The sequence below is a fragment of the Rhinoraja longicauda genome, chromosome 31 (genome assembly GCF_053455715.1).
Source record: "Rhinoraja longicauda isolate Sanriku21f chromosome 31, sRhiLon1.1, whole genome shotgun sequence".
In the NCBI taxonomy this organism is placed as follows: domain Eukaryota; kingdom Metazoa; phylum Chordata; class Chondrichthyes; order Rajiformes; family Arhynchobatidae; genus Rhinoraja; species Rhinoraja longicauda.
The window spans coordinates 13,442,124-13,454,500 of NC_135983.1; the positions used below are offsets into that span (position 1 = coordinate 13,442,124).

At 44.9% G+C, this 12,377-nt stretch overlaps 2 protein-coding genes across 2 annotated transcripts in view; both read left to right on the forward strand.

Moving 5' to 3' along the window:
* The window catches only part of LOC144608559 (uncharacterized), a 43,242-nt gene extending 37,093 nt beyond the window's left edge, over positions 1–6,149 (forward strand). The window contains exons 13-14 of the mRNA XM_078426509.1: positions 2,839–3,033; positions 5,973–6,149. Of these exons, the coding sequence (XP_078282635.1) occupies positions 2,839–3,033; positions 5,973–6,067 (290 nt within the window). The 3' untranslated portion in view covers positions 6,068–6,149. The remainder of the gene's footprint in view (positions 1–2,838; positions 3,034–5,972) is intronic.
* A 4,766-nt stretch (positions 6,150–10,915) lies between these two features.
* glipr2 (GLI pathogenesis-related 2) overlaps positions 10,916–12,377 on the forward strand; it is a 53,266-nt gene continuing 51,804 nt past the window's right edge. Inside the window, exon 1 of the mRNA XM_078426510.1 lies at positions 10,916–11,210. The gene's annotated coding sequence lies outside the window, so the exon portion shown is untranslated. The remainder of the gene's footprint in view (positions 11,211–12,377) is intronic.

Consider the following 12,377-nt stretch of genomic DNA (forward strand, 5'->3'; position numbering starts at 1 on the left):
CCCATTCTCTCCTCCCCCAGCCCCACTCTTACTCTCCAAGTGTGCCCGTTGGGGAGGGCCCGTTGGGCCCGTCCCCACACCCCCCATTCTCTCCTCCCCCAGCCCCACTCTTACTCTGTCCTCCTGATCTGTGTATGTCAAGTGACCACTATAGCCTTCTTTTTTTTTTTTTTTTCCTAATCAGATGTTTTGGGTTTTTTTCCTAATCAGATGTGCAGTAGTTTGGTCAACGTGGGTTGTTTTTAAATGTGCTATACAAATAAAAGTGACTTGACTTGACTTGACTTGACTTGCAATAACAAAAAAGACTTCTTGGAAGCTTTTCGAAACAATGTAGCCGCCGTCACAAGCTGAAAACTAAATCCTTGCTGAAAACTAAATCCTTTTCTGTAAACTTTTGGAAACAAATGTAGCCCCTTGAAGAAAAGGGTTAGAAATGAAAATTTAAACTTTAATATCTCTCTAGCTTTAAAAAGGTAGCTTCAATTTGAACGAAAGTACTTACAATAGTTGCCCAGGTTAATGGTGAATACGGCGGTACAAAAATCGTAGCGCTTTGGTGTACCGTCTAGGAGGAGTAGGGTTTGTAAGTAATCTTCCGTACATACACATATACATACATACATACGGAATGTTGGACCGCAGAGTTTTAGTATTACATATATACGGAATGTTGGACCGCAGAGTTTTAGTATTATATAGATACTAGAAAAGAGGGCCCGTTGGGCCCGTCCCCACACCCCCCATTCTCTCCTCCCCCAGCCCCACCCTTACTCTCCAAGTGTGCCCGTTGGGGAGGGCCCGTTGGGCCCGTCCCCACACCCCCCATTCTCTCCTCCCCCAGCCCCACTCTTACTCTCCAAGATGTTGTTTTTTTTTTTCCTAATCAGATGTGCACTACTTTGGTCAACGTGGGTTGTTTTTAAATGTGCTATACAAATAAAACTGACTTGACTTGACTTGACTTGACTTGCAATAACAAAAAAGACTTCTTGGAAGCTTTTCGAAACAATGTAGCCGTCACAAGCTGAAAACTAAATCCTTGCTGAAAACTAAATCCTTTTCTGGAAACTTTTGGAAACAAATGTAGCCCCTTGAAGAAAAGGGTTAGAAATGAAAAATTTAAACTTTAATATCTCTCTAGCTTTAAAAAGGTAGCTTCAATTTGAACGAAAGTACTTACAATAGTTGCCCAGGTTAATGGTGAATACGGCGGTACAAAAATCGTAGCGCTTTGGTGTACCGTCTAGGAGGAGTAGGGTTTGTAAGTAATCTTCCGTACATACACATATACATACATACATACGGAATGTTGGACCGCAGAGTTTTAGTATTATACTAGAAAAGAGGGCCCGTTGGGCCCGTCCCCACACCCCCCATTCTCACTCCCCCAGCCCCACTCTTACTCTCCAAGTGTGCCCGTTGGGCCCGGAAAAGAGGGCCCGTTGGGCCCGTCCCCACACCCCCCATTCTCTCCTCCCCCAGCCCCACTCTTACTCTCCAAGTGTGCCCGTTGGGCCCGTCCTCCTGATCTGTGTATGTCAAGTGACCACTATAGCCTTCATTCTTTTTTTTTTTCCCTAATCAGATGTTTGTTTGTTTTTTCCTAATCAGATGTGCAGTACTTTGGTCAACGTGGGTTGTTTTTAAATGTGCTATACAAATAAAACTGACTTGACTTGACTTGACTTGCAATAACAAAAAAGACTTCTTGGAAGCTTTTCGAAACAATGTAGCCGTCACAAGCTGAAAACTAAATCCTTGCTGAAAAGAGGGCCCGTTGGGCCCGTCCCCACACCCCCCATTCTCACTCCCCCAGCCCCACTCTTACTCTCCAAGTGTGCCCGTTGGGCCCGGAAAAGAGGGCCCGTTGGGCCCGTCCCCACACCCCCCATTCTCTCCTCCCCCAGCCCCACTCTTACTCTCCAAGTGTGCCCGTTGGGGAGGGCCCGTTGGGCCCGTCCCCACACCCCCCATTCTCTCCTCCCCCAGCCCCACTCTTACTCTGTCCTCCTGATCTGTGTATGTCAAGTGACCACTATAGCCTTCTTTTTTTTTTTTTTTTCCTAATCAGATGTTTTGGGTTTTTTTCCTAATCAGATGTGCAGTACTTTGGTCAACGTGGGTTGTTTTTAAATGTGCTATACAAATAAAAGTGACTTGACTTGACTTGACTTGACTTGCAATAACAAAAAAGACTTCTTGGAAGCTTTTCGAAACAATGTAGCCGCCGTCACAAGCTGAAAACTAAATCCTTGCTGAAAACTAAATCCTTTTCTGTAAACTTTTGGAAACAAATGTAGCCCCTTGAAGAAAAGGGTTAGAAATGAAAATTTAAACTTTAATATCTCTCTAGCTTTAAAAAGGTAGCTTCAATTTGAACGAAAGTACTTACAATAGTTGCCCAGGTTAATGGTGAATACGGCGGTACAAAAATCGTAGCGCTTTGGTGTACCGTCTAGGAGGAGTAGGGTTTGTAAGTAATCTTCCGTACATACACATATACATACATACATACGGAATGTTGGACCGCAGAGTTTTAGTATTATATAGATAGAAGATATTATATAGATGGGCCAAATGCAGGCAAGTTGGTCTAGTGTAGATGGGACATGTTGGTCGGTGTGTTACACTGTATCACTCTATGACTCTACTCATCAGCCATTCTCTGACACATGTGCAGACTGGTTTATACACAAACGCTGATCTGGGTCATTTGTGGAGTTCACTGTGTGTCCTGGAGGAATGTCGCAGAATTCGTATTATACTCTCGTGTCGTATCAGAGATATTTTCATGCAGCACGTATACTTATATACTTACTGTTATATTGGCTACAGCGGCCTCTCCTCCAACAGAGGAACCAGCTGCCGAGGAGCAACCAGCTGAAGAGCCAGGGGCTGAGGAGAAACCAGCCGAGGAGCCGGCAGCAGAGGAGAAAACGGCTGAAGAGCTAGCGGCCGAGGCGAAAGCAGCCGAGGAGCCGGAAGCGGAGGGGAAGCCATCTGAGGAACCTGCTGCAGCACTAGAACAAGGTGAGTGGCCCCTGCGCCCGAATGGGACTTCAACATTAGAAGCCATTTTAGAATGAATGCAGAGGAACAGTCTAAACACTGACGACATGAAACAGACCAACACTGTCCATATAATAATAAATACCAATGAAACCCGAGGGATAAAACAGATTGATACTGACAGTATATGATAAACATACTGGGACAATAAACACCAGTACTGATTAAAGTAAAGCAACCAGCACCGGCTGGAAGGAAATCACATTGTGGCATTGACAGTGGCCTATTAGACACCATTATTGATTAGTCCGGATGTCAGGGGTTATGTTGATTAGTCCAGGTGTCAGGGGTTATGGGGAGAAGGCAGGAGAATGGGGTTAAAGGGGAAAGATAGATCAGCCATGATTGAATGGCGGAGTAGATTTGATGGGCCGAATGGCCTAATTCTGCTCCTATCATTTATGAACATGAATTTATTATGACCAGACTTCGAGACACCCAAGAACAAAAGACACAAAGTGTCGAAGTAACTCAGCGGAGTCAGGCCAGTTGGAAGAAGGGTCTCAACCTGGCACTTTGTGTCTTTTTTGTAAACCAGCATCTGCAGTTCCTTTAGTTTCTACATTTAGGAGACTCTAGTACAGATGGATAGTAATCAACATCCGTGCTATTCACTTTTTATGCTCCAGAGAGATACATCAGTATGTTGGTTAAATGGGCTGAGAAACTGTAGATGTTTATAAATATAAAGTAATACATTTTGGGATTACTAATGAGGCTAACACGTACACCGTAAATAGTCATGTCCAAGCGAGTGTTGAAAAACATTGACCCTGGTGTATAAGTGCAAAGATCCTTGAAAGCAGCAGTGCAGGTACACATAACGTGTGAAGAAAGCATATGGGATACAGACCTTCATTAGTTGGAGCACTGGACACAAGAACTGGGAAGTTGTATCCAACTTTATAAAACCATGGGTTAGATCTCAGCTGGAGTATTGCATGCAGTTCTGGTCACTACACTATTGGAAAAATGTTATAGCATGAGCAGAGGGTTTGGAAAGGTTCTGAGGAAGTGCATTTTCACCCTGAGGATGGTTGCAATCTGAAACTCACCGCCAGAGGGGGTAGTGGTGGCAAGTGTTCTCATGACATTTAAGCAGACTTGGCAGGCTGAGGATCAAATGCTGGACTAATGCAACTGATTGATCGTTGGCATTGGTAGGTGAAGGACTTTGCTGGTTGTCTGAATGAATTCCCTTTTTGTATGCTTAAAGAAATTCTTATTGCACTTTTTTACGTTCCTCACGAGTTATCCCTCATAGTTTGCTTTCCCTCATTATTCTCCTTACTGGCTTCTGAATTTACACTGTACTCCTCTTTACACTGCTCCTTTGTGGATAAAGTTTAATAAGTCAAGCATCCATAAACTTAAGGTTGCCTATAATGACTGCATGCGCATATTGCTTAGAAAGCCAAGGTGGTGCAGCGCAAGTGAACTGTTTTGTAGTGCAGGAGTCAATACGTTTCATGCCCTGTTGAGGAATCTCATATCATATCATATCATATCATATATATACAGCCGGAAACAGGCCTTTTCGGCCCTCCAAGTCCGTGCCGCCCAGCGATCCCCGCACATTAACACTATCCTACACCCACTAGGGACAATTTTTACATTTACCCAGCCAATTAACCTACATACCTGTACGTCTTTGGAGTGTGGGAGGAAACCGAAGATCTCGGAGAAAACCCACGCAGGTCACGGGGAGAACGTACAAACTCCTTACAGTACAGCACCCGTAGTCAGGATCGAACCTGAGTCTCCGGCGCTGCATTCGCTGTAAAGCAGCAACTCTACCGCTGCGCTACCGTGCCGCCATGTTTAAATTTATATGCCGATTGAATGGTTCTCAGAATTCCATCATTGTGCTGCTGGTAAATCCTGGTTTCAGTGCCGTGAGATACCTGTCACCTATGTGGAAACATTGGTATTGTTGCCTTTTCTAATTTAATTTAATTTTATATGTATATACTGTGTACTGTATGTGTATTCTAATGGACCATGAGTCTGCTTAATAAATTTTTAATTAATTAATTAATTGATTATCCCAAGCTTCAGGGTTATTGTTATTCTTTACCTCATTTTAACAACATTCTTACCTTCCTTGGTTAGACATAGTTGGTTGGTCCTTCCCTTAGAATCTTTCCACTGTCCTGGGATGTATTTTTGCTGAGTGTCATGAGTTACCTCTAATGTCTGACTGCTGTCCTCCCTGCTCAGCTGTTCGCCCCAGTCCCTTGTGATTCCCTTTGACGTTGATTGCTTCTGATCCAGGTTTCTCCCTCCAGCAGAAGATAACATTTTATTATACAGTTCACATTTCGAGAGCATGGAAACTGGTCCTTCAGCCCACCAAGTCCACACTTTACAGCAATCACCTGCACGCTAGTTCTATCCTACACACTAGGGACAATTTTACAGAAGCCAATTAACTTACAAATTGACATTTTGGAGTGTGCGATGAAACCAGAGCACCCGTAGAAAACCAATGCGATTACAGGGAGAATGGACAAACTCTGTACAGACAGCACCCGTAGTCAGGATCGAACCCAGGTCTCTGGCACTGTGAGGCAGCGAGTTTACCTGCCACTGTGCTGCCCCTTATTCTAACTCTATACTTTTCCTCCATGGTTATTTCTTAAACCTGCCTCATTAGCCATTACCTGATCCAAGATAACCCTGCTTGGCTCCGTGATATATTGCTTTCAGAAACTGTTCTCTGTGGATTCATGATTTTCCAACATCCGCCCGATACAATTTTCATGGATCTCAATCCCAGTTGCCATTTTTCTGCCCTTCTTACCAACCCACGGATATGTCACGGGCATGTGTTAGACAATTTGTTTAACAAAGCGAGTGTGTTTGAACATATACTGACAGGTTTGTGTGCTGCCTTGCAGCCCCTCCGAAGGAAGAAAAGAAGAAAGCACATCGCCACTGTCCCAGGAAGAAGGATCCAAAGCTGAAGAAGGCAGAGCGAAGCCCATGCGAGTAATGGTCAACTTTAGGGTGGTGTAGAACAATAAGGACTACCAGTTCCAGGAAAAACTAGGAATAAATACGTGGCACTCAGGCATTTGGGAAATAAAGCTTCACTGAAATATAAATGCATCTATTTATGTCTTTAACAAATGGTGGGTGAAATCCATCTGTATTTGCGTAAACAAACCTAACAGAATATAATCCATTTACTGCCTCGCCATCACTGCCAACACAACAGGACTACCAGCATCAGTAGGCACAAGATTTAATCTGTGAGCTGGGCTGATTAATATTCTTAAATATGCAGACACATGTTTTCTCACTGGATTGACATTCACCACAGAAGGCTCTGCCACTTTATGTAAAATTAATATGTGCCTTCCACTGAGAATGGCGAACGGCAGGTCAACAACTGTCACGGTTCCCCAGGCAGTAAGTAGCATCAAAACAGCCATGGTATGACGAAGAGTTGTAGAGAGGAGATGGTGAAAGGCAGTCTACGGTTAATGGCAAGCTTATTTACAAGTCTGGTTTTACCACATCACGCTGAGGCCACTTGCTTATTATCGCATTAAAACAGTCTCGAGGTGCAAATGCTATGAATTGCAAAGTGCACAGACATTAATTAAGAGCAATGTTTGTGGTGCTCCGGGCAGCTTGCACGCACGGAGGTGTGGGGTGTGCCTGCTGCTGGGGCCAGAAGAGAGGAGTCTCAGGTTCTCAGTGCAAAGCGGGTTGGGGGGGTGGGGGGGGGAGGGGACGAGGAACTGGGATGGTGGCGGTGTGCAGGAGGACTCAGAGACAGCTATTCTAGTAATACTGAGGGTGGGAGCAAAGGGGAGGGGGTGGGTGTGCAGGAGGACACACAGGCAACTAGCCTGCAGGTTGTAGAAGGAGATCACCAGGAAAACCAAGTCTCAGGACCACGGACTTTTGAGTGCTGCAAGAGAGGAACAATTTGGCAGGAGCAAAATTCCATATACAAATGCACTCTGGAGACCTGGACCATCAGCAGCATCGCAGGGCAACACACTATATTTGCTCACATCCCACGTGTTCACAGGCACAGTGCACACACAAGCACATCGCACAGCTCTTCCACAATATGAACGCCACATGCGAATGAACTCGCCAACCAGTCACTGCCACCGCTCCTTCCCTTCCAGTATAATCTCCCTCTTCTCCTTCTTAGGCCGTTCAGGAGTCCATGATGATTTATTTCGGTTGTGAAGACTGGATAGTGCCAGCGTATGAATTTGTTTATCGCTGGATAGTTGTGGCACAACTGAGACATGACGGAGCGAGGACTTGGTCCAGTGTCAAGGTCCAAGAGGACTGGAGATCGGGCTCTGCTGCAGAGATATTGAGGTAGGTCAACCAACCTGAACACACCGTCTTCCTCAGGCTCTCTCCATCGCTGCCCCCCTCCCCCCCTCCTCCCATTGCACAGTCCAGTTCTCCCTCGCTCAGCCTCCTTACCTCTGTCCCCCTCCCCTGGACCTATCCCTCTGAGCCCCTTTCCTTTCCTCTCCCCACCCCCCAACCCCACCGCCGTTCTAGAGCTGCCACCTACTCACTGTCTTCCAGAGTGAAGTCACTCCTGGCTGCCACTGCTCCCCATCCTCAGAGGCCCAATAATCTCCCGAAGCATGGTTGCGGCAGCCACGATCCTGAAGCCTGCAGCCGGGCCCAGTCATCCCCGACCCAAACCCAGAAATCCACCAGAGAAGCTTCAGTGGCCCATCCAGAGGATCAGTCTAAAGGAGGGGAAAGTCCACAGTTACATGGAGGTCTTTGCATAGAGACTACCAAAATGTGGTGGACAGCTGCAAAAATAAACCAGAGGGTAATGGAATGCAGCATGGAAACTGGCCCTCTGGCCCACTCTTCCATGTTGACCAAGATGTCCATCAGCCCAACTCGTCCATGACGACAGAGATTAATCTGGTGGGCAATGGCAGGTCAGGGACTTCTAACCTCCTACAATTTAGTTATTTAAAGAGAACAATAATGCAAGAGGATAGAAGTTACTCTCCATCTCTACCAACCTGTGGTTCCAACACAACTGTGTAGCTCTGGACCCACAGTACAAGAAGTCCCTACTGGCCTGCCATTGTCAACCAGACTGATGCCTGCTCTCTCAAGTATTCAATGACCAATAGATAGCAGAACTGAAACAGGGGAAAAGATTTAGAACTCCATGAGATCATTCCACTTGAGGAAGGAAGTGCTGGCATTGATCAGGAAAGCAGTTGTGATATCTGGCCAAGCTGGCTGCAAACTATTAGTTTGAGGGATTTGGGTCAAACATGGGCTGATGGAATGAGTGTAAATGGGCATCTTGTTTGGCCTGGACGAGTTGGGCTGAAGGGCCTGTTTCCATGGTATATGACTTCATTGCACTATTCTAGCTTCCTTACATGTATATTTCATATTTCCTTGTTACACTTCCAGAAAGAAACCATTCAGCCCATCAGTCTATACCAGTTCCTATGACCTGGACTACATCACCTTAGTGGTGTCAAGCTTCTTGAGTGTTTGAGAAAGGGTCCTGACCCAGAACGTCATCTATCCAGGTTCTGTTATCGGACCCGCTGAGTCATTCCAGCTGTTGTGTCTGTTTTGAGTGTTGTTCGAGCTGCACTCATCCAAGCAAGTAAACAATGTAAAACTCTTGGAGTATCAAGGGATCTGTAACTTGCTGGGGCACCCATCTACCAACCAGATTTAATAGACACTACATTTATGTATGTGTTAGTCCAAGCGCATTCTGGTCCAGAGTAATCCCTGGAATCCCTGGAAAATTGGTGATAATGACTGTCATTTATAAGAGGTAGTCATTACCTGACCTTAAGCGGCAAAAATATTCATGCCACAAACTACACATGCTTGAACGTTGTCTGGAATGACGTATCAGCTTGGGATAAATCCTCCAGCGATCTCTGGTACTGATGTCTAAAGAAGGGTCTTGACCCGCAACGTCACCCATTCCTTCTCTCCAGAGATGCTGCCTGACTCGCTGAGTTACTCCAGCATTTTGTGATTCCTTCGATTTGTAGCAGCACCTGCAGTTATTTTCCTTCTCAAAAGCAATTGATCACTGCTTGAACAAACTCCTTGACTCAGTCCACCGCATTGGCTTGGGTAATGGATTCCAAAGATTCACTATCTTCTCAATGAATATATCTCTGCTTATCTCTATCCAGGATGACAGACCACTTATTGTGAGACTGTGATATTTGGTTGGAGGCACCACAGACACATCTGCCCTGTCAAGCCCCTGGAGGTTTCTGTACATTTACATGACATCACTTGTCATTCTCCTAAACTCCGGAGAGCATAAATTGTTTAAGCTGTTCTCACTTGACAAACTCCCCCATGCCAGGTAGCAATCTTTGCTGCACTCCCATCAGAAGTATATCATTCAGTGGAGAGACCAGGTCTGTATTCATTATTTCAGATGTCACCTGAAAGGGGTACGATATAATATAAAAATGGTGCCTCGATTTTTCCCTGTTTTTCCTGCAATAGAGACCAATATAAAATTAACCTTCTAATTGCTTGCTGTATCTGACTATTAATTCTCAATTTATATTAATGACTCGACATATTGATTCCCCATGTCTATTCCCTTTGGTTGCATAAAAATTCTTACATTCCCTTAAATATCTTTCTATCTTCCTCTCTCCATAAACTTCAGCTCATCCAAAACAGTGCTGTCTGTGTCCTAAGGCAAGCATTGATTCCAGTCCAAAATCATCCAATTTAAATTCCTTGTGTTCGGGCCATTGTGTGGCTTTAACCCTCTATATCTCTGAAATCATCTCCAGTTTACCACTGCAGTGTTCCAATTGCAACTCACTTCACATCCTCGGTTTCCATTATTCCACTATTGGTAGCTGTACATTAAATTCTAAAGGTCTGAAAAAGGGTTCCAACCCAAAACATTGTCCGTCCATTCCCTCCACAGTTGCCAGATCTGTTGAGTTCCTCCAGGACTTTGTGTTTTGATCAAGATTCCAGAATCTGCAGTTCCTCGTGACTACATTAATATGAATCAGGTAGATCCAAGATGTGGTATGGCTCACTTTTAGGGTAAATGGTTGGCAACCATTGAAGGTTGCTGATGAAATACTGGGGAACTCAGTGACCAATTTATATACAACAATGCAGCATTATTTGTAATGCTGCTTGCATGACAAACTTGACCAGGACACTCCAGAGAGCTCCTTACTTGATTTCAAAATAGTGGCCATGATCTTTTGGGTTCCATATAATGATTCAAGGGAAAGACAGATTACAGAAAATATTTCTGAAATGACCTGGAGTTAAAGTTTAAAGAGCGGGTCATCAGTGCAGCTGGAGGGGTCACAGTTTAGGAACAAAAGTTGTGACAACACCCAGTTCTAAGCTGAACAGCAGGAAAGAAGCATTAGCAATGGGCAACCAATCGGCAGCACGGGTAGTGGCTGGATAATAGACAGGAGTGAACCTGTGGACAGTGCAGCTGTATCACGTCCCTATCAGTGAGTGTCAGCTGCAATATATTATTCAGACTGGACCCTCCAAATGCACAGACATTGACAGGACTTGGCAAATGTGAGGCTGAGCTGGTGTTAAGCGCAGGGCAAGATTGATGTACCTGCATTGTGCTTTTAATGTTTAAAATGTTTACACCCACTTCACAGGAATGTGTGCAAATTCTGAATGAGCCGTGTGAGGCGGTGTAAGGGCAGTAAAGCAGAAGGTTCCAAGCAGCAGCTTAAAACTAGGAAGGGGAGGTGGAGAGAGGTGAGAATTTACAGCCTAGAGATTGGTGCAGCTCGAAGACTGCATTGCAGAGAATGCAGACAGACAACAGGGAAAGGTGTTATACGATGCTGCCGCCACTGTCTCACCTCCCTCGCTCTCCTGGTGCTGCTCCTCTTATTTCTTGGATCTCATTGATATATTTTTCAGATGATAATTGTGCTGTGCAGTTGCTGAAATTGTGAATAAATGATGGATGTGGCAGGAGCAATGCTGTTATCCCCGAACCCCTCACTCAGTGAGAAGTGCGGGAGTACCTGGTAATGCCAGAATACAGCAGTCCAACCGAACAGCATATGGGAGAATACCCAGTATCAGCAGGGCCCTGTAATGCCTGCAGGACACAGGTATGTAACATTGCTGCCCCATATGACCAACTGTCCATCTCCTCCCTGCTTCTCCATTCCATCAAGGAGGTCAGTCCAAGGTCAAAGACATTCACTGCAGTGTCCTGGTCATCCTGCATGCTTGAAATTAAAGCAAGATTAATACATGAAATATGAGCAAGGTATTCAACCTAATGGTATTAATCGTATTGCTAAATAGCTCTTTATTATTACGATCATCCACTTAGTTTCATCATCCATTTAGTTCCCTTTCATTTCAATTTTTCCCATTTGCCCCAAAATAACAGGTTTGCTAACATTATTTCTGAACTCACAATCTCTTTCGTCTGATAAATTTTAAAAAACTACAGATGCTATAAATCCCAAGTTAAAACAGAAAATATTTAGTTTAGTTTAGTTTTGGATACAGCGCGGAAACAGGCCCTTCGGCCCAACGAGTCCGCGCCGACTAGCGATCTCCGCACATTAACACTTCACTACACGCAGTAGGGACACTTTTACATTGATACCAAGCTAATTAACCTACAAACCTGTACGTCCTTGGAGTGTGGGAGGAAACCGAAGATCTTGGAGAAAACCCACACAGGTCACGGGGAGATCGTACAAACTCCGTACAGACAAGCCCCCATAGTCAAGATTGAACCCAGGTCACTGGCGTAGCTCGACCACTGCACCACCATGTTCGAAACACTCAGCAGTTCAGGCAGCATCTGTGGAAAGAGAAACAAAAGTTAACGTTTCAAATCGAAGACCCTTCATCAGAGAGTAAAATAATTGTACAGTAGGTCAAAGTCAAGGTGAGCAATCGTGATAGGGGAGTGGGGGGACTGACAAGATGTTTCTGTGGTTGTGAGCAAGGTTCCAGGACGATGTACACAAAATGCTGGAGTAACTCAGCGGGACAGGCGCATCTCTGGATAAAAAGAATGGGTGACGTTTCGGGTCGAGACCCTTCTTCAGACTGAGAGTCAGGGGAGAGGGAAACATAGAGATACGGAAGGGTAAGGTGTGAAAACAGATCAGAGGGGACGATGACGAAGGAAAATGTAGAATGGTTCATTGTTAGCTGAGGGGAAGGTGACAACGAGGCTTGCAATCAGTAAAATCTAATCAGTAGGACAGTGAAACTAGTTAGAGAACTAGGATGGGGGAAGGATGAAGGGAGTG